The following is a 25,385-nucleotide window of genomic DNA, read 5'->3' as shown; positions in this document are numbered from 1 at the left end:
TTCCCCAGAATTTGCTTGAGGAGTTATGTCCCATGGGATGAAAGTGCAAGGTTTGTGGAAAAAATAGGACAGAAAAAAAACACATAAATGTCAAAGGCAGTTACCAGTCTTAAACTGTCTCTAGTTTCCAAAACTTTCTACAGGCTATCATAGTTAATACCACAGTGATACGGTATATAAGCAAAGGGAGTGCAAGAATTTATCCCCTTTGTACCTTGCTATGATGGCCTGGGGAGATAGCAGTTCAGCTCAGTTTAAATTTAAAGTTTTCGTACAGTCCTTCAAAGCAGAACATTACAGCAGACAAGCTAAGCAGGATCAGGACAGACCCTCACAAATGGAAACAACACCTGGGGATCTTCAGTAAAAGATACAGCTGTGGGGAACACCTCAAACAGACTTGTTTGTCTCCTTTCAAAACATAAAGTTAAAAAAAATCTAATTCCAGGATTCTTTGCAAACTGTCCTGGAAGACAAATTTATGTATTTATCTGTTTATTTGACATTTATTGACCAGGAATGTTTGACTGAGCAAGAGCCCTTTTTCATCACAGGCCTGGGGAGAAAATATCCATAAAAGTAAAAGAAAATTAACGTAGAGGTTTTAACAAAAATAATTAATTTGCCAAAACATTGTAATATTAAATAGTGAAATAAAGAGTACCATATACTAGAATACAAATGATAAAGCTATACTTTAACAGAGAACAGCTTTTGCTGTTAATAGTTAAGAAATTATCATGAAACCAATCTGACATTTACCTTAGAGGAACGGATGATAGAAATGTGAACTTGCAGAGTATAGGAAAGTAAAGATATTAGAGAGAGAAAAAAATGGTGGGGGGTGTAGAGGTTGAGATAGCTGAAACAACGAGAAGAAAAAGAGTGTAAGAGCAATGAGTAGACCATGTTAGAGGAGGTTGAGACGAGTGGTAATGAGGATGAAGAATAGAGGGTTCAAAAAAACATGAGCTTACAAGGTATTAGGTGAAGAGGGATCAAGCAGAGTTTTTACACTGGCATTCACAATTGCTAAGCAGATAAACTTTGAGAGTTTTTTTGAAGTCATGTTGTGAGTTTTATTTCTAATGATCAGAGAAAGCTTATTCCAAGCTGGGGCAGTCCATGTCTTTTCATTAATAGTGATATCCAGGCTTGCTTCCGAAGAGATAAAAGGACTCCTCAAAGGTAGTAGTGGTGACCCCCTTTGGATCAGGTAACCATGGAATCCTGCTCTTTTTGAAAATGGACAAAGGCGATTAACCATGCGCTTCCCCATAGACTGAAGTTACTCTCACAAGACAGGGGGTCATTTGATGCACTCCAACTTTAAATCATTTCAACTGACTCTCTGAATAATGGAGTTTTGATACCATTTAGGCACCTTTTCTTGGATTAATAATTATTAATGCGCACAATTTCCACAGTTGACAATAGTGGAAACATTCACTGAAAGCCACTTTTAGAAACAGTGACAAAAGTTTTTTTTTTCAGGGGCAGCCGCTGACACAACCCTCCTCAACCTATAAATATCTGTATATGTATGTCAGTATGTGTGTGTATATATATATATATATATATATATATATATATATATATATATATATATATATATATATACACACACTCTCTCTGTCTCTCTCACACACAAACACACACACACAAACTCTAAAGTTGCACATTAGAAAGGTCAACAGTTACTGTTTGCTGACAGTAGCTTTCAGTAAAATCTCAATTGCGCTGTAGTCAGTTAGTGAAATGTCAGTAAAACTATCCTCACATTTCTCTTTTTTGTAGAGATGTGCATCAAGTTCTAAAGGAGGCTGAAAAACCTGCTACTCGGAAATCATACATGTGTATGTGGAAAAGATTTTCTAGTTGGTACTACACTAAGCACCAGGACCCTTTCAAGGTCCAGATGCATCTGGTTTTAGAATGTTTCTCTGACTCATATCTTCTGAGCTTTCTTGTTCTTCTGTCAAGATTCATCTTTTGACCATTTCTGCTTGTCTGCTCTTAGATCACCCGCTTTCATCTTGTCCTTAAGTCCAGCAGTTTTTCAAAGAGGTTCTTCATATTCATATGCATAAAAGTAACTTTCCTTGGGATCTTAGCTGTGATTTTGAAAGGCTAACACTTCTTCCATTTTTAAATTAGCTCATCAGGCTGATTTGAGGCTTTTAACGTGAAAGAGTGTATTACTTATTTTTTTGAGTTCTGAACGAAGGTATCCAAGTTGGAAGCTCTTATGGTGATTAAACCCTACTTCATTTTTCAAAAGGACATGCTTTCTTTGAGAACAAATCCTACTTTTATGCTCAAAGCAGTTTCAGTTTACATTGAGTCAGTCTATTAAACTCCCTGTATTATTTCCAGAACTTAAAAACAAAGACGTCATTCCAGGCAGACATGCCTAATACATTCTTGAATTTTGGTGTTTTTTTCAACCACATATCCTGCCTGTATCTTTGCTGTTGTAGACTCAGAAAAACAGAGCTGGCTGTAAGCTGTCTTATCCCTCCACATTTTTATTTCTGCTTGCCTTCTCTCTGACCTCTGTCCATCCCTGAACCAGGATCGCTAATGAGAACACAAATTTTGTGAGTTCTCACCAGAATACTGGCTTAAGAAATTACTTCTTGATGTGGGCTTTCTGCAGAGGGAATGCAGAAACCAGAGTGCAGTGTGTACTGCCGTAAGATGATAGTGTTGACCAGTTAAGTCTCTGCAATTATTTATGAAATAAAATGTACAGGGTTTAAAACTATTACGTTTGTAGGACCTTGTTAATACATTTGAAAAGCTGTGATTTTTAAGATTATGTTACTGAAGGTTGTACATTAGATTTTTCTGCAGAAGCCAACTCAAGACCAACTTTGGTGTGCCAGGATTTTTTTCCTGGTTCTGAAACCTTTAGTTTACATTGAGATGCTCTTTCCATCATGAATGAATTCATGGCTTTTGCAATGACTTCATTTTCAATGTAAGTAGACTCTCAATGCAAATGAAGTCATGGCTTTTGCAATCCAAGGAGACCAGAACTTAATTTATTTTTTATACATGCCTTCACTCCCCTGAATGCACCCAGACTTACTCTTCTGGGGTAAGAATGCAGCTAGAAATATTACTTAGACAGTTAACACTGTCCCTCTAATAGCCCCCATTATAAACTAAGTGCCCACATTAGATCCCCTATAGATTCATTAGCCTCCTGATGTTCCTCTAGTACAGTTGTCTTTATATTTATCTCATGAGAGAGGTGAATAAACAAATGCCTTGTCACTCCCTTACTGACTCCTCAGTGCTTGCACTATTAGTTTAACCCAGGTGTTCATGTATGCTAGCTACCCTGCTTCTTTGTCAGCAGGCTGGCTTTCCTCCTTGGATTTTCATTAGAAGAACTGCATTGTTGGAGGAGTTGCCTTCCTGAAAAACCTCGTAACTTTGTTGCATTTTGACTTCATAGATGTATTATGCTGGGATATCTGGATGTGAACTCATTCATGTCTTAGTAGTCAGTAAAGGAGCCCAAGGAACTTGTGTCTGTTGAGTAAAAAACAGAACTTCTGTGTTTACTTTGAAAGTAACCGGAGGCTCATCTTTTGTCTTATTGATGAAACAAGCATAGATCACTTTAAAAGTATTTTAGAAACTAATTTTATTTAGGTATACTATCTTCATAATATTATTTACATCCTGCTAATTAAGTTACACTTCTCAAAATTATGTAGCTTGATTCATTTCTTAAGGAGACGCTTAAGCATTAGTATAGCCTGTATGCAGTTACCTCATTTCAGAGTATGCTCCATTTGCTTAAAATTGCTAGTACATTTCCATGTCATTGTTTAACTAATCCAATCTTGGTCATATTCATCGAAGTCCATATAATGCAGTTAGTATTCTGAACTGTCTAGTTTATACAACTTTCTCCAGGTGTGTTTTGCTTGTGTAATAAAATTAAGTGACCTGATCTTTAAAGTAATTTATTGGATATTGGTACAAGCTTTCTAAATAGATACTGCAACATGGATATGCAATAGCATAAATGGCAGCACTGACCTTTGTTTCTTAGAAAATAAATTTCATTTTCATGAAATGAAGTCTTGGAATTTTGTCTGTGATTTTTGTAATTTCTAGTCATTACTTTGATTACATTATAATTTTTAGTGCCTTTAAATATATACAGCATTAAAACAAACTATATGTATGGATTACTGAAGAAAACCTACTGTGTTAGTATTCTAAGTAGCAAATATAAAAAGAAGTGCAAGTTGTGGTGAATAAATGCTCTGGCCTAAAATGCTGACTTGTATGAAAATTTTATTTTTGAATACTTGGTTAAGTTTATGACCCTCTGATCCTTTTTCTAAAAAAAAAAAAAAAAAATGAAAATCAGTGTTCCTGCCAATACAGTGTAGGTATATCAGAGATAAAACTGTATTACAGGGGAAACCTTCTGCAAATGCAGGAGGTACAGTGGATATAAAAAGTGTTAAAATGCCAGTTTTTGTAATATAAAACTTGAGACCACAATAAATCATTTCCAAACTTTTCCTATTTTAATGTGATCTATAACCTGTACAATTCAATTAAAAAACAAATCTGTTATGAGAAAAAATATGAAAGATAAAAAATGTACAATAAGCTGGTTGCATAAGTGTGCACACCCTTAAACTAATACTTTGTTGAAGCACCTTTTGCTTTAATTATACAGCATTCATTCTTCTTGAGTACACACCTACCATCAATTAAAGAAACTCTCATTAACCCCAAATAAAGTTCAGCTGTCCTGGTAGTATTTTCCTGACATTTACTCAGTTGCCTGCTACAGTAAAAGCCATTGTTCGCAGAGAGCTTACAAAGCATCAAAGAGAACTCATTGTTGAAAGATGGCACTCAGGAAAAGGTAAAAACAATTTCCACAGAATTGGATATACCATGGAACACAGTCATCAAAAAGTGGAGAAACTGTGGGAAAACAGTGACGTTGCAAATAACTGGACGTCCCTCCAAAATTGATGAAAATACAAGAAGAAAACTGGTCAGGGAGGATGCCAAGAGACCTACAGCAACACTGAAGGAGCTGCAGGAATTTCTGGCAAGTACTGGTTGTGTACTACATGTGACAGCAATCTCCCGTATTCTCCATATGTCTGGCCTATGGGGTAGGGTTGCTAGATGGAAGCCTTTTCTTACACAGAAAAACATCCAGGCCCAGCTAAATTTTGCAGTACAGTACATCAAGTCTCCCAAATGCATGTGGGATAATGTGTTATGATCCGATGAGACCAAGGTTGAACTTTTTGGCCACAATTCCAAAAGGTACGTTTGGCGCAAAAACAACACTTTACATCACCAAAAGAACACCCTTCCGTCGGTGAAGCATGGTGGTGGCAGAATCATGCTTTGGGGTTGCTTTTCTTTATCTGGAACTGGGGCTTTAGTCAAGGTGGAGGGAATTATGAACAGTCCAAATACCAGTCACTTTTGGCCCAAAAGCTTCAGGCGTCTGCTAGAAAGCCGAAGATGAGGAATTTCATCATCATCATTTGTTATTATTCCTACAGATGCCATGGTTGTTGCAGCAGCCACGAAAAAGGAGCTAGCTGAACAGAGCTCATCTGTCCATCCCCCTAACAGAGAAGCGAGTATATACATCAGCGACCTTTGCTATAAGAGTGCTGAATTACATGGTACATTTTACTAGGTTACAGAGAAACTTAATAAAGGAACTCTTAACTCTGGGTTCATGTTAGTGGAGGAAATGAAAGCTTATTCTTCTCAACTGGCCACCCTACAATCCATCTCATATGCATCCATGACCCTAATCTCTCACTTGGCTGAACGTTCCTGCTACAGGCATATCCGTATGGAGGCATGCCTGGATGCGCTTGTGTGACTTTGCAGAGCCCTTTAAAGCATCATTCATCAATACTCCGTTGATGGAGCCTCCCTTTTTGGGCCCACCTTTAAAGAGATGCTTTCACATAGTGAACAAGCTGGAAAGGCTGTATCTGCCATAGGAATCTGATTTTCTAGCCCGCAGATGTCCTTCTCTAGAAATCAACGTGGTGGTAAAAAAAATGTGGTTTCGGAAATGTCAAGGGCCTTTTCAAGACTCATGCAGAGATTTTTCCTCCATTAATAACGGAAGACACCGCCCACATGTTAGAGGGGATTGCAGAATTAGGGGTCTCAAAATTCATTCTCAGACAGACCCTTCTTGCATTCCTGAAAAGTTGCCTGACTGTTCTTCTCTGGGGACAGTCGGGGGACACTTGTCTTTGCACCTGGAAGCCTGGCCAGCCATCACAAAAGAAACATGGGTGTAAAGAATCATACCCAGAGGATATTTTATCCCCTTTTTACAAAATCCACCAAAAATTAGGAAAAGTTTCCCTGATATTCCACCCAGTCAGTGGGAGCAAGCAGCTCTGGAAATTCAAAAGCTGCTAGACAGAAGATTCATCCAAGAAGTCCCACCAGACCAAAGAATATCCGTTTTTTACTTAGGTTCCCTATATTTTTTGGTACTAAAAAGAACCTTAAGAGCCATCCTGGACCTCAGTTATATAAACAAATTTATGAAGAACTCAAAATTCCAGTTGGTCACTGTTTGTTTAGTCCATTCTACCATTGCTCCAGAAAAGCAACTGAATGTGTTCTATAGATCTGAAGGATGCATAGTATCACAAAAAATGAACAGACAATACCAAAGATTCCTTTGCTTCTGGCTGGGAGCCAGTCATTGTCAGTTCAGAGCCCTTGCCTTTGGTCTCACCACAGCCCCCAGGGTGTTCAAATGTATGGCAGTGGTTGCAGCTCATTTAAGACTGTAAGGAATCAGGGAGTTTCTTTATTTTGACGACTGGCTTCTCACTACATCTACCAGGCATCTGTTGATAACAGCTAGAGGCTGTCTTCTTCAGTTGCCTCATCCTCTAGGTATCAAGTGAGTCTTACAAAATCCAAACTTCAGCCAGTACAAGTCTTGGAGTTAATAGGGCCTCACCTAGACACACTGAATCTTCAGGTGTTCTAACCACAGAACAGAATTCTTATGCTAAGATTACATATCAGTAAGTTTCTACCTCATCATTTCTCTCCAGCCACGATGATTTCAACAACTCTGGGATCGAAGTCTGCTGCAATCACATTAATACCAACAGCTTGTTTTCATATGAGAATCCTTTAATGGACTTTGCAAGTGCAGTGGTCCATTATACTCCAACCCTTACAATTTCCATTAAAACTGTCCAGGGTATGCAAGGACTCGTTAGTATGGTGGATCCAGTCCAACGACATTTGACAAGGGCACCCCTTTAACCTTCCTTCACTCATTGCCATATTGACCACAGACTCCTCCCAGTTTAGGTGTGGGGGCATTACTTGGAAAGGACTGTTCAAGGCACGTGGACCCTGGTAGAGACTGAATTACATATAAATGTCCTGGAGATGAGAGCAGTCCTATTAGAGTTGCAGACCTTCCAGAACTCTATTCCTATGGAGACAGTTGCTATTAACACGGACAACAAGTGGGGGGAGCCATCTCTTACCCTGTTTGCCAAGAAGCAATGAGAGTTTGGCAATGGGAGAGCTAATCCAACCACTTAGTTATAGCGACACACATTCCAGGAAAATCAAATGTGCTAGCAGACAGCTCAGCTCAGCAGAGCTATTCTGATACCTCACGAGTGGTCTCTCAGTCAGTCGGTCAGTGGCAAACACGATCTTTCACAGTGGGGTCAACCATTCTGAGCCCTATTCCTCTCTCCCCTCAACAAGTGCAGCAGTTTTTTTTTTGTTCTTATTCCCTCCCTGGGAGAGTCACTGAGAGATGCTTAGTCCATATTTGGCCCTCCAGTCTTCTTTATGCTTATTCTCCTCCTACCCCTATTTCCCAAATTTCCTCAGAAAGCCTTCAGGTTGAAGATGAAAGTAATCCTTATTAGTCCTTTTTAACCTCTGCAGATTTGGTTTCCCTTTCTGTGGTCTCATCTGATATGTCCTGTAGAGACACTGAACCCCAGTCCAGATCTCCTCAAACACACCCATCATGCCTGATTCATCTGGACATACCAGGCCTCAGATTGACCCCATGGTTTCTCCAGCTCTAATGATGGCTAAACATTCCAGGCTTTCCTGTCCTACTCGAAGAATTGTTTTCATCTCAGAAACCCTCTACAAGAAAGATTTGTAAAAGTAAATGGAACAGATTTTCCTTTTGGGCTCAGCAGAGAGATTTGGATCCTTTGTCTGCTCCAATCTTCACTGTTTCAGAATTTCTAAGATTCCTTTTTCAAGGTGGGACCAGTTTCTCTACTATTAAAAGTTCAACTGGCTTCCACTTTGAATTTTTATGTTAGAGGTAATGCTTTCCCTTTGGCATAATCTAAGCTGTGTAAGGCATTTCTTAATGGTATCTTTTTACATAGGCCCCTTATTAAGGAACTTGTATCACCTTGGGATCTTACTTTAGTTTTACAGAGTCTGACACAGTCACCTTTTGAATCCTCTGCAAAAGTGGACCTCAAGTGTTGTTCTTGGAAAACAGTTTTTCTCATAGCCATAACTTCAGCAATGCAAGTCTCTGAACTCCAAGCACTCTCTTCAAAAACACCTTACTTGATCTTCCATAAGGACAGAGGTGTCTTACGTACGAATCCATCTTTCTTACCCAAGATTGAGTCAGAAGCAAACGTCAATCAAGTCATCAATTTGACAGCTTTCTTCCCTAAATTTGTGAATAAAGAATACATGGTCCATTCTTTAGATATACATAGGCAACTCTGTTTCTATCTTCATAGTACGAAGGAAATTAGAAAGACTGTTCAATTATTCATTTCCTTTGCCAAAAATAAGTTAGGTAAGCCTGTCTCAAAAACTATAATAGCCAAATGGGTAACTGATTGTATTTCTCATGTGTACTCCATAAAAGGTTTGACCTTGCCAAAACAACCAAAAGCTCATTCATCTAGGTCAATGGCTACATCGTCTGCTTTTTGGTCCAGAGCTTCAATTGATGATATTTGTGCAGCTGCCACTTTGTCCAAAGTTCATACCTTTGTGGCTTATTATAAATTAGACATCATCTCCAGGAAGAGAGCTGCATTTGGCTCTGTGGTACTCTGGAATATCCTTCCATGAGGCTACCCAAGGTTACTGTAGCTGGCAACTCTGTCAGATTCATTGAGGAACGAATGAAAATGACAATATCAGATATTTAAGTTTATGTACTTACCATAACTGTGCATCTGTGTTGTCCATTTTCATCCTTACTCAACTTCCCTCCCACCATTCCCCTTCCTTGTCTTTGGGAATGACTTGATAGAGTTTGTCAGGAACCATTGTTCCTGCTTGAGCCCTTGTTCTGTTCTGTTACATCTTTTTCTGTCAGTGTTAATGTTTATGCTACATTTTTCAAACATAGCTTAGAGGCAGCAAACTCAATCTGAGGTAAAGCAGTGATCAGGGGCATTATGGGTAAAGGGAGGAGCTCGAGAGTTGGATCCTAGACTGCAAAAAAAGTGGCCAAGTTGGATCCAAGGATCAGATCTGAACCCATTCATTGAGGAGGAATGAAAATGGAGGACACAGATGCACGGGAAATAAAACTGTCTTTCAGCTTTTCCCAGTTAGGGGTAGCCACAGCGGATCTCTGGTCCACTTATGATTGGCAGTGATTTTTACAGTGTCGAGTTGCAAGCCCGGCACCCAACCTAAAGAGAAGGCACACCCACACACGTACTCACCTACCTGCATGTCTTCTAAATTTCAGTCCATCATGGGGATGACATGCAGACTCCGCACAGAAGGTACACTAGCTGAGAATCGAACCGAAGAAACTGTTGCTGTGAGGTGACAACGTTAACCGCTGCACCACCGCGGCCCTGTGCATAGTTATGGGAAATACATAACTTAAATTTATATAAAATGAATAAAGAATTGCAGGATTTTTTTATTGAAAATATGAAAGAAACAACAAAAACAAACCAGAGGTGAAATAAAACCTTCCAGAGAATACCACAATTAACTTTTTATTATTGTAACAATAGGTATAGCACTTCTGTACCTCCAGTGCTCTTGAGATTTTATCAGAATAATTGTGTACTAAAATATTTAAATATAGAAACCCTAGAAATATCATGGTATCACAAACCAAAGCAGCCAATGAAATATTTCCAGCAGCAAATCATTATTTATAAAGTCCGCATCTAAAGTACATTTTATCTCTGCTTGAGAGCAATTTTTATACAGGCAGTCTTATTGGTCTTCATTCATTCAAATTTGTCAGCAAGTTTTTTTAATATTCTAGTATACTGTTTAAATCTGACTGTATCAATGAAGAGACGTACATTTCTTTGTAATTTGCACAATGTCTTGTGTGCTTATATAGGACATTGTTTCCATTTTTAGTTTTTATTGCATATAGGTGTTCATAAATATTCTGTGACAGCCTCCAAGTGGTCTTACCCACATAGAAACAGTCACATCAGTTGCTTCTCCCCATATGCACCACATCCTTCGTATTGCAACCTTAATGACCTTTAGCACCGTAGACCCATGTTAATGTGATCTGAATTCAAGACTGGTCTTGCATCTCTAAACTTACAAAATTCGCAGAAACTAAAATGTTCATTGTTCTGCAGAAGGAATTCTTATATTCAGTTTTTGCTAAATATGTACGATTTATACTTTATATGGTGGTTGGTAATAATATGGTTGTAACTCATTTTTGATGAAAAATAAAGAAGCATGTAGAACATCTTAATGGATTAGCAAGCATGGTAATTTTGTTGGTACTGCCAATTATTAAATTATAAATTGTTCTTTGAAAGGGAATTTGACAAATGCCTGTGTATGCAGTGATGTCTTTGAAACCATGGCATTTAGCTTTCAGTAAATTAACAAGGATGCAAGAGAGACTTTTTTTGCTGACTATCATTTAGGTGCGAGTCTAAGTGCCAAGCTCAGATATTTCTTCTATATAGCCGTCATATACTGTTGTTTCTTGTGTATCAGTAACTGGCCTTTGTATGGTATGTGACAGTCTTGCATTTTTTTTTCTTTTTGTTCAGGTACATGAGTCAGATTTCCAGCATCTCATTTTCTGATGAGTCCCACATACGGAAATTTAAGAGGCTAATGAGTTTCAACTTGATGAGTGAAATGAACAGTCTCAGGTAATCAAGACAAGTTTTACTCTGTGGTTGTATTAGGAAGTGTGACAGCAGTACATGTTGAAAGCTAACTGAAAATTAATTGAAACTGGATTAGACTGAGTAAGATACATATTGTGAACTAGTAAGGGAAGCATGTAGAAATAGAAGGATAAACTAAAGCTGTAACACTGAAAACCCTCCATGAAGGGGGTCCTCATCAACCCCCTTTTTCCATTTTCTATATGGGGTTGGGGTATCGTACCACTTGTCACCATCTCCCCCTATTCAGTGCCACTCTCCTCCCTTCTTTGACACTCATGCCTGATTGTTGCAGGTCTTCTCTCACTCAATCCATCCACCTTTTTCTGGATGCCATAATTCCCTCTTGCCTTCTTCCTGTCTGTCCCAAATCTTCCTCACTAGATTGTCTTCTACTTTTCTGCACATGTATCAAGAGCACTGTAATCGATTCTGTTTGACCTTTTCTAATATTGGATCTACTTCGGCTTCTGCTCTTATGTTCTCATTTCTTCATCTGTCCCACAGTGTGCATCCTACCCCTCATCATAGGCACTTCATATCCACTACGTATAGCTTCTTCAACTGCTCTGCCATTACTACCCATTTTTTATACCATACAGTAGTACAGGTCACACAATTCTTTTTTACACCTTGCTTTTCAACTTCTTTGGCATTATTTTATCATGCACTACCTCTTGCTCTCTATGCCATGTGGCTGAAGCCCCCTCTGATTTTAGCTTTGACCTCCTCATTCAGACTTCCCTTCTCCTCAACCACCCCTCCCAGATACTTGAAGTTATTAATCTGTTCCACTGTTTTCCCTTCTACCTCAGTTTTCAGCTTCTTTTGGTTCCCGCATTTGCTGTCATTGCAACTCTCTTCTCTGTACTCAGTTTTATCCCGTGTATATTCAGTTTTGCAATCTATTCCCCTGCCCTTTGCTGAAGTTATTGCTCAGAGACTGCCTGTAATGCCACATCGTATGCATACAGCAACTTTGCTGACCTGTCTCCTCTGACCTGTTTGCCAGTGTAGTCCATCACCAGTTTGAACAACAGTGGTCTCAGAGCTGAACCCTGAAGAACACCCACTCACATTGAAAACCCCTCTGTTAGACCAAGCACTGTTCATACTTGAGTTATTGGATCCTTGTACATAGTTTGCACTAATTCTACTAGTGTTTCTTGGACATTAAACTACTACAGGAGTGCCCAAATCATCTTTCTTGGGACCTTGTCATATGCTTTCTCCAAGTCTAGGAATGCCCAGTTGGGCTTTTTTCTCATTTCTAGCTTCTTCTCAAGTATCTGACTCACTGTAAACATCAAGTCTGTGTAAAAACTGGAGAGTTTCTCTTTTTTGCCACTGTAAACATAAGTTGGTTGTGCTGCATTCTGATCTGAATCCAAACCACTCATTTCTCATCTTAGTTTCTGCTACTCTCTATATTCATTTGTCAATAGCCCCTCCAGAACTTTCATGCAGTGTAGTAGGAGTTTGATATGTCTGTACTACCCCCAGTTGCAAATGTCCCCTTTGTTCTTGATCACTGACACTAGTATGCTTATTCTCCAGTCATCTGGGATACAACTTTGTCTCCACACTGCTGTGAATACCCTTGAGAGACATTTCTCCTATCTCACCAAACAACTTTATCATTTCCACTGTGACCTCATCTAAGCCTACTGCTTTCCCTGACTTCATTTTCCTTGATGCTGTTCTTACTTCCTCAAGGGTGGACTCCTCCTCTTCATTCATGTTGGCTGTGTCTGAGGCAGAACAGCTTCTGTGGGGTTTTCTTCATTCAGAAGTTGCTGGAAGTACTGCTTCCTTCTGCCTTTGATGTCCTATGGACTGGTGAGCAGGTTGTTGCTGTCATCATTTATGAAGGGTGTCTGACTATCTTCTTTCCGTCTTTGCCTTGCAGCCTGGTAGAGTTTCTTTGTGCCATCCACTGGGTCAATTTCCAGAAGTTGTTAGAGTGTCTCTGATTCCTTGATCTTTGCTATTGCAACTCCTGTCTTAGCCTGTTTGTTAGCCAACCACTATCCCTTCCTAGCTTGGTCTGTCTTCTCTGTCACCCACATTTTCTTGCACACCTTTTTGTTTTGATGACTTCCTGGACTTCTTTATTCCACCCCCAGCTTTCCTTATGTACCTCATTTCCTGGCTCAGCAGCATTTCTGTTCTGTAGCCTTTTATACATGCTGTTTTGAGGCGCTGCCATTCTTCTTTAACTCCACTTATTTCCTCTTCTTCTTGAGATGCTAGAGCCCATAGTAATTGCCTGAGCTGTTGTGTTTTCTCTCCAGTCAACTTCCAGGTCTTCAGCTTGGTCTCTGTTGATCTTAGAACCTCCTCTGCCCACTGCTTACAACTTATTGTGGCAACCAGTGGTTTATGCTGTGGGCTGACTGTTTTACTGGAGATGTCTTTGCAATCACTGATTCTATCCCATTGCCCTCACCATACTTAGAGGAAGTCTACCTGAGTTGCATGTTTACTACTTTTGTATGCGATCTTGTGACTATTTCTCCTTCTGAAACATGTGTTGACTACCATCAAGCCATTTGCCAAACAGAAGTCTAGAATGGCCTCTCATCCTTTATTCCTGTTGTCCCACCCATGTGGACTCAGGCAGTCCTTGTATCCTGTTCTGTCTGTCCCAATACGTGCATTCAAGTCACCCATTATCAACACCAATTCCTGTTGTCCTGCTTTATCTAGTAGGTCCTGTGACTGCTGTCTGATTGTACTATTTTCTTCAATATCACAGCCCTGCTGTGGGGCATAGGCTGAGAGTATGAATACTGCCTTGCTATGAGCCTGTCATTAATTCTTGTGACATCCTTCACTGTCTTCTGAAGCCTCTCCCTCATCACACGTCCCACACATTTTCTAGCCTGTCCTCTTCCTGAGTAGTAGACTCTGGGTCCCAAGCCAAGTGGATTTGCTACACTGCCCTTCCATCTTGTCTCCTGGATACATACACTGTCCAGCCTCCTCCTTATCATGTCATCCTCTTTCAAGACTCATCCTGTCATTGAACCTACATTAAGTGTGGCAGATCTTATTTCATATTTGGCAGGTTATTGGTTTTATGTCCAGCTTTTGCTCAGCAGAGCTGTCCTAAGAAACCCAAGCTGGGCAACTGGACACTATATGCCAGTAGCTTATTGACCTATGCTTGCTGAGCTTTATGTTGGGCACACACAGGAAGAGCTGGTCCTATGGTTGAGTTTATCTTTTCACCATTCATCACTTTTTCAGCAGTTTCTCTGTTTATGTGAGAGATGCATACCTATAAAAATGCACACAGCGACATATTGTCATAGTAGAATACTAGGTTAACATAAGAAGAGGCCATTTTAAGCCTAGCCATACCCCCCTCAAAAAAAATTATTGGGAATGGTTTCCAACTGTTTTGTGGATGGTGTATATTCTTAAGTAGACAAATAATTATAAGCTTCCTCTGTACAATTTTTTCAGATAAAGTGCAGGTCAGTACTCAGTAGTAATTCTACAGTAAATTACAGCCCAACAGCTAAAAATCAGGTTTAAAGTACAAAATCATCAAAAACAGTACAATTTAACAGCAGAAATTTCAAATATTTGAAATACCATGTAAAGCAGCCTTTTCAGGCACTTATTTAGTAGTGGATTGATCTTCTTGCACCAAAAAAACACTGGAAATAAATAATGACATTTTCACTGAGTGAGTTGGAGTTCGGAGATAATGAGTCAGGCAGGAAAGTAGCTCAACAAAATAAATAGCCCTCTGGCCAATAACTATCAGGTGGGTGGAGGTTTTTTAAACAGCATACCCCAGTTCAGAAATGACCTGGCCCCTCTATACTGCCACTAGACAGCAAATCAAAGACTTCAGAATGTAAGAATACTGCCTGGGGCTACCCATAGTGCAGAAAACAGCAGATCATGCCTAGAGGCCAAACAGAAAGTGCAGGAAATCAGACTAAATGGTCATGGCCAGAGTCCAGGCCACTGATAATTTCAAGCCAAGATCAAGGTCACATTACTTAATGCACAGGTTAGTTATACAGCACTAAGAGATTTTCAAGATAAAAAGCAGTTCAGTACCCAGCAGTAAATGTACAGTAAATATACAGTTCTGGCTGGGTCTAAATGCAGCGCACCAAACATTATGTGAATGTGTCCATCCCCAGTAGTGTCTGCCAGTTCTTTTTTGACATTTGCACAGTTCAGACTGTGATCCCTGCTATCACCATTAAAAGTTTCTGTCCCTTTGTCATATTTTTTGGACATTTGTAAAATTTTGCCCAGAAATAGCTGGTTGAAAGAGACTTCATATATGATTGGAGTAGAGGGAAGTTTCAAAGCTTGATGGTTATGTCAGAGTTTTTCTGCACTTGGGTCTTTGCTTGGATGATTGAATATAGTTTAGTCATCCCATAGATGATCCACATTTTGCATGGCCTCCCAGACTCTGCAGGATCAAGGATCACCCTTGATTGCTGGGAAGTTCCAATCTCTTTAGGGAATTCTTTTCTGTGATGATTTGAAGACTGGTGGAATTGCATCCCATGATCTCACCATGAGTAGTGTCTTCTTGGAGTTTGTGTCATTCCCTCATTTGATATACTAGGTTAATTGATCTTTCCAGCCTCAGGTTGGGGAATGTCTCTTCCAGTTTCTTGGTCACAGATTTGAGGTGGTCTTGGCCAATGCCTCAAATACAAGGTCTTCACCCATACCCAGCAGGGGTAGTCAGACCTTGTTATGGCAGAACCACATGGAAGCTGTTGCAGCGTGGATAGTATTAACTTTGCATGCGTACAAATACATGCATACATGTGTGTATTTATGCATGCGTGTGTGTATGTATAAGTGGATAAAATCCATATGGACAAATGATTGTGTGTGTGTGTCTGTGTTTTTAGTGATAATTTAATAAAGATGTTTAGATCCTTGTAAATATGGGGGTTTACAAGCATACTGGAGCACCATGATGTGACTGGGACATCTCTTACTGGATGCTAGTCAGCTGTCTAGGTCTTATTGAACACGTAAGCATTAAAAGTACCTTCAGGTTGAGTGGTGAATAAGAAAATTTAATTAAACGTTAAATACCATTTGAGATGTATACATATTACACATTTATTTTGTAGAATTTCTCCAGTTCATAAGTGATCATATTTCTTTTGAATAGTATTATTAGTGCATATAAATAATATACTTTAATTTATTTATTTATTTTTGCATCCTACCTAGATGATTAACAATTAAGTAACCTTATAACATCAGTTAAATCAGCTACATTGCTTGTTCAGATTAAATCTGAGTGCTTATTAAAAATGAAAGTACTTAATCCTTTGTTATATTAGTAAAGTTTGCATGGTTTTCTGCAGTGAGTATTATAATTATTATTTTTTTTTGTTTAAACAATGGCAAATGCTAGTACCTATGGTTTCATCTCCTCCATCTGCAAGTATTCATTAAGCTTTGGCCAAGTAAAATGACTGAGGTCCGCATACCTGTGCATGGATGACTGTCAACTTCAAAGTTTCCTTGAAGTTGTGGTCAGCTCCCTTACAGTTCAAGGAATGTGGTACTCCATGTTTGGGGGGGGGGTACATTAAATAGCTGACATTTTAAGTAGTACATGTACCAGAAAGGTTTGGAGATAAAGTGGTGTCTGAGACTCCACCCAGGCCTGTCTAATAACAGTACATCTTGCTGTTATACTACCACTGCAGAGAGGCAATGCACCATATAGGTAGGAACCACTGTAGTGAAGCTGTATCTGTTCACCACTTGAGAGACTGCAATACTTCCCATCTTCTGTCCATTGAAACAAGGTGGGGGGGGGGTCATAGTGAACATAGTGTCTACTCCCAAAGCAAGGAAGATTCCTAGAGAATTAAAGCAAGAAGAGAGAGGGAAGAGAGCTACAAGAGGGGAAAGAATGGCATTCACCAAACAAACCTTTTCTAAGTGGATGACTATCATTGCTATTAGATGTCTCTCCACCCACAGTAAAATTTTGCAGTCAGACATCACTGTGCAGGTGGTGTGATTGTTTCCTTTACTATCTTAAAATGGTCACCACTGGGGAATCTGTGCCATATACACTTGGTTTTGATTTACACTTTTACCAGTCATGAGCCTAGGAGTTTGGTATTCAGATTTAAAATCCTTTGGACCTTTTGTCTTTCTTTTGGCACCTTTCTCTTTTTTTTTTTTTTGGATTTTATTATTGACTCACCGAAGAGGGTACCCTTTTTAGAAATAACAGGTAAATTCTTACCTTATCAGTTTGTCATAGAGGAGACCCTTCTTGGTAGGTTCCAGATCCCTCCCCTCCTGTCATCCCTTCATGTTTGGATGGTCCCTCTGTTCAACTTGGCAGTTTGAGTTCCTTGTAACTCAAGATAGTGTATACTTGAAGGCAGTGTAGGTGTCAAATCTTCATTGCTTTTATTATTTGCAGTAAGTGTGCTGAGAGTTAGTGGTTAGGGTAAACTCTCAGGGTTCAAAGACTGGTTGTGTTCTAGTAGTAAGGAATGTGATAATCCTAATGTCCTCAGAAATGTGGTCAGAATGTTGGCATACCCCCAGTGGAACTTTTCAACAAATTGCTGGCTAGTGCAGAACTTCCATAAAACTGGAAGATAGAACTTGCATTATCCTTATACAGTGAGGGAAGCAAAAAATATTTGGGGAACTATAGACCTGTTAGCATAATGACAGTGGCAGGAAAGTTGGTAGCATTTCTAAGTAATAGCAGTCTACAAAACAGCAGCCATCATTGGCCTAAGGCCAGCAACAGCTGTCAGCCAAACTTGATCCAGTTTTATGACAGGTTTACTGTGAACTTGACAAAGGTGTATTAGTGGACATAGCGTGCTTGGACTTCAGCAAGATATTTGACTTGAACCCACACAGGAGTCAGATAAGAAAACTGGAAAGGTTGTGGGGTAGGACTAGACTGAGGACCTTGTTGCTTGCATGATTGAATTGTACGATACAGAGGGTTGTGGTGAAAGGAACAAAGTCAGGAATTAGAAGGTGACTGTTGGACTATCACAGACTGTCCTAGGTCCACAACGCTTCTGTGTGTTTTGTTTCAGACATATCTAAGGAAGTAAAGAACAGGATCAGTGTCTTTGCTGATGACACAAAGGCTGTTGCAGCAGCAGAGGGCAGGAGAAGAGTCTAAGGAAGTATCTGGAAAAAGTAAAGAAGTGGGCAGAAAGGTGGAAGTTTATTGCAACAAATGCAGAGGACTGATCTTGGGCCACAACAGCTCTGGTGTGAAGTATCAGCTTGGGGAGTTGAATTGATGGCAACAGTGAAGAAAAGGTCTCTGAGATGGCTGACAACACCTGGACTGGACAGTGAGGAGCAGACTGGAAGGTCACTGACACCTGCAGTCTAAATGCTGAGTGTATCCTTGGAGTATAGCTTCCGGAAGAGGTAAAGCTTCCACTCTAGAGGACTGTGGTTGGACCACACCTGGAGTGATTTGTATAAGAGAAAGAACATCAGGTTATTGGAGGGAGTTCAGAGGAAAGCTGCCAGGAAGATCAATAGGGTGAGAGGCAAGAAGAAACAAGGAAAGGGGTGGGTATAGTATTGGTACACAAGATCATGTCGGTGAGATGTGAAAGGCTTATTCTGAACGTAAGGGAGAGTGGGGGAAACACAGATGGCAATTTGTGTAGATTAACTACTCCAGAAGTTGTAAATCTATGGAATGGACTAAAGAAGGGGTGGTGGAGTGGCAACCCACAGAAGCAGTCATGAAAGCATGGGACAGGTGGAAAAGGTAGGGGTGAAGGTACAGATTAACAAGACACACTAGTTGGGCATATTGTTTTTTTGCTGTTGAGCAAATGTAATTGAGTGAATTGGAATGGAAGAGAGAATGAACATAATCTGTGTACCACCAAGGGCTGATATCCTTATTTATCAGATGGAGTGCGGGGAGTGCCTTCTGTGTGGAGTCTGCATGTTAAAAAAATACAAATAAATTAAATTAAATTGGTAAATAACAAAGAATAACTGTACAAAGCATCAGTTAAATCCCTACTTTTCATGGTATAATAATGGTTGTAAATCCTAACCTTCACGTCTGTCGTTGTCTTTCTAGTATAAAAACTGTCACAAGTCATGCATAGTGCGATATATACCACCCTTGCGGTTTTACAGTTACATAGTTAGCATTGCTTCTAATAGTTCAAAAATATGATATAACCGCTATTTGGAACCCTTCCAATATGTACCTACATTGTAGCAGGTACCACACTTGGCCATGCCATACCTGGTACTAAAGGGGTGGAATTTTCCTCTATGTTCTTTAGATTTCTTCCCCTCTTAAAACAAATCTGTGGGGTGTCACTCATGTTGGTATTCATACTGGATCATTCAACAACTGTCTTCCAGTTTCTATGTACAGGGTCCTTTACTTCATTATTGTAGGTTGAAAAAGGTAAAATTGTAGCTTGGTCAAATCCTTTAGGACCTGATTGCCTGGCCACCACAGTTTTATCCTTAGTATCCCTGATGAGAAGAATAAACTCTGTGTCCTGCCATTGTGGACAAAATTATTTGTGTACATAGTTAATCACTTAGAGTAACTTCTTTTAAAAAACATTTGTGTCAACTTTTTGCCTCATCTCTGTAAAGCTGGTTCTTAGAGGTCAACCTGGTTAACACTGACCCTCGGCCAGGTTCTTCTGCTAGTAGGGGTGGGCACTAGTGAAATGTAGATAGGAATTAGAGAGGGTAGGTTTGCAATGTAAGACTGATTCAGATGTACCATTAACCATATTCAAACAAATAGTAATATCTAAATAATTGATTCACTCAGAATTCCTTGTATGAATATATTTAAAAAGGGAACAGTACAATAAATCAAATTTATGTACAAATGGCATCCCTCCCTTCCAGTAAATTAAAATGTCTAAAAATCATAAGTATTTAAAATATGTTCCCAGTAAATGGATTTTATTGTGTATTCTTGCTGCTCTCAGAACTACAAAATAATGTTGACAAATGTGGGTATTGATCCTGCTCCCCTAGCCAAACCTTTTATCTATTTGTAATACTTATTCTCAAAAAATACAAAGTTTTTTACTAGTACCACTTCCATAAATGCTACCGTCATGTTGATATCCTGATGTGATATGTTGGAACCCATAAACAGTGCATCCTGGAACCACTCAAGTCCCTTGATGTGGGGTATAAGCAAAACAGGTCCTTAACCTCAATAGTAACGAAAACCATTGCATCCAGGAATTCTGTTTTTGCTGTCATATTAAGACAATGTCAGAAGCCCTATAATATGTGTGTTTTGTCATTAAAAAAATCTCTCTAACTTACTGTCTACCCATATTGTCAAAAGTTCAATGTTGGAGCAGCCCATAGAAACAGTAGGTAGTGGGGGGAATCAAATTCATATGTTTTGGAGTTTTTGTGATACCAAAGAGGGAGGGAATTGCAAATCCAAAACAATTAAAACACTTTTTGTCACTGACTTAAAAATTTCTTGTTAAGATGTCAGTACATCTTGGATATGTAATCAGTGGTATTCATAATAATCACCCCTCCCCCTTTATTGGGTTTCATAATTCTAATACTGGGATCTTATGTCAATGATATTAATAGTAACATTTTCCTGTTTAATAAGGTTGTAAAATTTAGAATTGGACCCAGTCAGATTTAAGTTTCCCAAATCATGTTCACATAACCTTTCAAACAACCATAGGGGTAGTTGTAATGGTGGGTAAAAGGTACTGTTCCTGTACAACACAGGTTGGGATGAATCAGTATTCTGTAATAACACAGACAAATATAATTTTCTAGTATACAACTTCATCTTCAAAGTAGTGTCCACTAAATCAAATGCTCTATTAGTAAGTTCTTAGGTTATAGTGTAATTCTTTTTTAAAAATATTCATTAAATCATGATTAACTGGAATATCCCTTTAATTAAATATTTTAAAAGCATCAACTTCATGTACAAAATTTAATATTTCATTTTCTCCCCTCCCTTAATCCCTCCTCCCCCTGCTTTTCAGCCAACCTTTCTTCACTAAAGGGTTATAGTTGCTCTGGTAAAAATCACTTGTCTGGGGTCCTAATGCAATTGTTTCTGTCTCCTGTAAATTGGGGGATTGGCTGGAGAAAGATGAGGGAAGGTTGGGATGGGAGGTCTCCAAAAAAAACTACCCTGTTAATTTTCTTGAGGGGTGTCATCTACTTTCCGTCCATGCACTCCTGTATGGTCAGTGTCATCTCCACCTTTCTTCTTAACTGAATTATTAAAAAACATATTGTATTCTATGTCATATTGTGTAAATAATAAATCTTTTAAAATCTCATTATGTAGCTTAACAGTATCACAAGTTTATATATTCTTCTGCCGTCCCTGTGACGAAAGGAGATGCTGCCGGCACAGCTAGCTGGAATTTTGTAAGTAATTATATGTCACTGGTGAACATCAAAATAATTTATACAAGATGCTTGTGTTAAAAATGTATTAGAACTGTATGCCATGTGTATATCTAACTGCCTGTACAGACATGTGTTGAAAAGGTATTTGTAAAATGTTTGTGTGTAAAATTGATCCACGGTGTGCCCTACTGGAAGAGAACAGAAATGAACATGCACTATTATAACTGTTTAAATGTATATATTTTAACAGTGGAAACTGGAATGCAAGGGGTTAACTGCAGTCCAACAAACTTCAGAAAAATAACTGAAATTAAATTTCTTTATGGCTAGGTCATAAAATATAGTATATTTTATTTTTCAATGCAGCAAGATACACAATGTCTGTACTAGGAAGCTTTCTGTATTGTCTTTAGGGTGAACTAATTACTAGTCTTGAAAGCATGAAGGGATGCAATTATTTTATGACTTCCAGCATCTGCCAGAGATCTGAGCAGAAGCTTTTGTCTTTATATTTTTACAGGTAGATGCTAAATGCTGCCAGCGTCTAGCAATGGGGGGTTTAGCTTGGGAACTACAAGTCAGATGACAAGAAGTGATGTCATTCTGCAAGCTATCCCAGCAATAGTATTTTAGATATTAATTTGAGAAGTCTCTTAGTGAGACAGAGCATTCTGTATTCTGTCTTGGACCTGACAACAGCTAGAAGATCCATTCATCATATATGCCTTGCTGTATTAGTAAGTTCTTAGATTAATATATAATTCTTTTAGATAGAGTCAAGAATATTGGAAAGCTTAGTTTAGTTTAGCTTAGTTTAGATATTTTTCTTTGTTTATTTGAGACTGCCCTGCAATGTTGTTTTACATATTTCCTATGATTTTGAACTTTGTCACTGTGAATATATATTTAGTATTGTCTTTTTTTATTATTTATTATTAAATATATTTAAACCTTTCATTGTGGCTGATCTGTGTAGAGATATTTAGGTTTTGAGAGTACTTGCATATTTATTTGGTGAGACTGTGTGGGCCACTCCTAATAGCCTTGCTCTTGGTCAAACTAGCATTTGTGTTAGTATTAATATTACACAGTATGATTGGACACCCTTTGTTAAGGGCTATAAACTAGCTGATAAGAAATGACTGGTAGCAGTGATAACTACCTTACAGTCTGGGCAGAAAAGGGCATAGCTAGTAAACCTGTGCCAGCTTTTCCCAGGTGTGTGTGTTGTACAAGTCAAACATTAAAGAGTGTGTGTGTGTGTGTGTGTGTGTGTGTGTGTGTGTGTGTGTGTGTGTGTGTGTGAGAGTGTGTATGTCAGGGACACGAAGCACTGGTTGGACAGACAGGGTGCTGGAGGTCTTGGCTTGGTCACTTAGCTGAGATCTCAACTCTGTAGCTGTGCCAGTGAGGAGTCTTATTGGAGATCTGGAAGAAGAGGGAGAACTGATTGTGGTCTCTGTGATAACTGCCTTATAGTCTGGATGGAGGGGGACATAGCTAGTAAACCAGTGCCAGCCTTTCCAGGTGTGTTTGTGTGTGTGTTTGTGTGTGTGTTTGTGTGTGTGTTTGTGTGTGTGTTTGTGTGTGTGTTTGTGTGTGTGTGTGTGTGTGTGTGTGTGTGTGTGTGTGTGTGTGTGTGTGTGTGTGTGTGTGTAACTCAAACCTCAGAGTACGTCACCGACATGGACAGGGACATGAAGCACTGGTTGGACAGAGAGGGTGCTGTAGGTCTTGCCTTGGTCACTCATCTGAGATCTCAGCTCGATATCTGTGCCTGTGGGGAGTCTTAATGGGGATCTGGAGGAAGAGGGAGAAACCAGCCCCAGACTGACTGTGTTCTCTGTATGCTCTTAAGGGAAATTGCACTTGATGCAGAGAGCTGCGTCTAGAAATATTGTGTGTGTCAGTGAATGTCCCCCACTGTTGCCAGTGGTGAGGATTGAGGCTCCTTGATTACTGGTCCATTGGAGAGTCATCCCAGTCCCCAACAATAATTCCATAAAGTCCAACCCATTTTGTAAAAATAAATTCAGCAAGTCATTGTGAACAGTGAGCCCTCCTCCAGCCCATTTCGGTATTTCTATATCCTAAGTCCTTTAAGTACCCTATGTTCATTTATTGACTTTGTTAAGAATTCATTGTGCAGTTGAAGGGCTGCTAAATCACAACTGTAGTTTTTCAAATTGCTAAAGGTTATCTCCCAGGGAATAATAAAAACCATAACTATGCACCGAGTGATTCACACATCATTTAAAACAACAAATTTGATGTTGTCATTCTTCACATAATCCTTGACAGTGGGCTCTGTTCCAAGCCTTGGAAATGACTCCGCTCTTATTCCAGCTCAAGCCTTCCAAAACTCTCAAGCTCAGTTCTACCCACAATGCTTCTTATTAAATTATCTCAGATCTCTTTTGCCGCTTTGTAGTGCCAAATGCATTCAGTCCAAGGTCCCGAATTTTAACATTTCTTCAAGCTGTAAGTTAGTTTTTTTTCTTACTGTCTGTCCCTGTTATTTATCCCTTGTTTCTATCTGTATTACTCCACTCATCTAGATATCTTTAAGCATGTGTGTGAGTGTATTTTTCTCTCTCTCTTTCCGTTAGGTCGTCTAACAAGTGCCATCGTTGGTACTTTTTCCCCTTTTACCTTAGGTAACCTTTTGTACCATCATTTGTACTTTCCTCCCTTCATTTCTTTGATACCTTTAAAAAAAAAATCTTTCTTACTTTTAAGTGTGTGTGTGTGTGTGTGTGTGTGTGTGTGTGTGTGTGTGTGTGTGTGTGTGTGTGTGTGTGTATCCAGGTATAAGGTGGCCTTCGCTTTTAGACATGGCTGACAAACTTTGTAAAGGTACCTCTGATTTCAAGAAGTACCAAAAGTGTGATCAAAAGATGCCCAATTCAAATGGACACACTCTCTGTGTATATTATCTTGTTGTGGTCCATCTGCAGGAAGACTGTAGGATCTGTCATGGTTTCAGTTCCAGAACCTTGATAGAGTTCAAAACCAAGTTAATATTGAAAGGCCTTCTAAAGTTTGAATTTGAAGAAGCAGTATCTGGTCTGAAAACAAACGCCAGCTCCCCTCATCTTCAGTGCCTTCTTCTAAACCTAAAAAGCAGAGTCACTGGGTCCCGATGCCGCCCGCTGAACCACCTTCAAAATTAACTAAGTCTTCCATGGTGCCGACAGCTTCCTTGATACCACTGGGCCAGGATTCTCATACCTCGGTGCCATCTGCACTGACCTCTTCATTTCCAGTACTGGTGCAGACAACTCTCCCTTCAGTACCAACTGACCTCTCTGTGCTGAAGGGCCCTTGGGTAATAGTGTTACCCCGTACAACCTACTCCCCCTCCATAGATCCATTTGTAGACCACCCTCTCAGTATTTTTTTGGAGAGATGGCCACCTAGGTCTCCATGCCTCCTCTATTCAGTCCACCAAGAGTCTATCAGAGTCAGATATCTTGAGACTGGTGGATCAGCTCCTTATGGCGAGGGGATTACCTCCATCCGTAGTTCCTAGCCTTGTTAGCTGTGGAACTTTGCCTTCTTCTACCTGATCCATATTCCTTCTTTGACTCCAGCTGAGATTTTGGAGACCCTAGTGCTGATCTTTCCGGCTTTGACTGTTTTAGTGCTGGCCAGAGCTCATTCTCCAACACCAATAGTTACACTGAGTTCTACTGGTTCCTCAAAACTGGAGACCTGTCAAGGTCGCGGTTTCCTTGTCAGTTCCAGGGAGCAGGGTTCAACTTT

General features: G+C 39.5%; 1 protein-coding gene across 1 annotated transcript in view; it reads left to right on the top strand.

Moving 5' to 3' along the window:
• The window catches only part of LOC122815803 (choline/ethanolamine kinase-like), a 562,793-nt gene that overhangs the window by 186,774 nt on the left and 350,634 nt on the right, over positions 1-25,385 (top strand). Inside the window, exon 5 of the mRNA XM_044088601.1 lies at positions 11,079-11,183. Coding sequence (XP_043944536.1) covers positions 11,079-11,183 — 105 coding nt within the window. The remainder of the gene's footprint in view (positions 1-11,078; positions 11,184-25,385) is intronic.

This window comes from Protopterus annectens, chromosome 11.part0, assembly GCF_019279795.1.
Source record: "Protopterus annectens isolate FY-2018-M chromosome 11.part0, PAN1.0, whole genome shotgun sequence".
NCBI lineage: Eukaryota > Metazoa > Chordata > Ceratodontiformes > Protopteridae > Protopterus > Protopterus annectens.
Note: the sequence above shows the minus strand (reverse complement) of the source record. Positions and strands in the feature narration are given on the sequence as shown.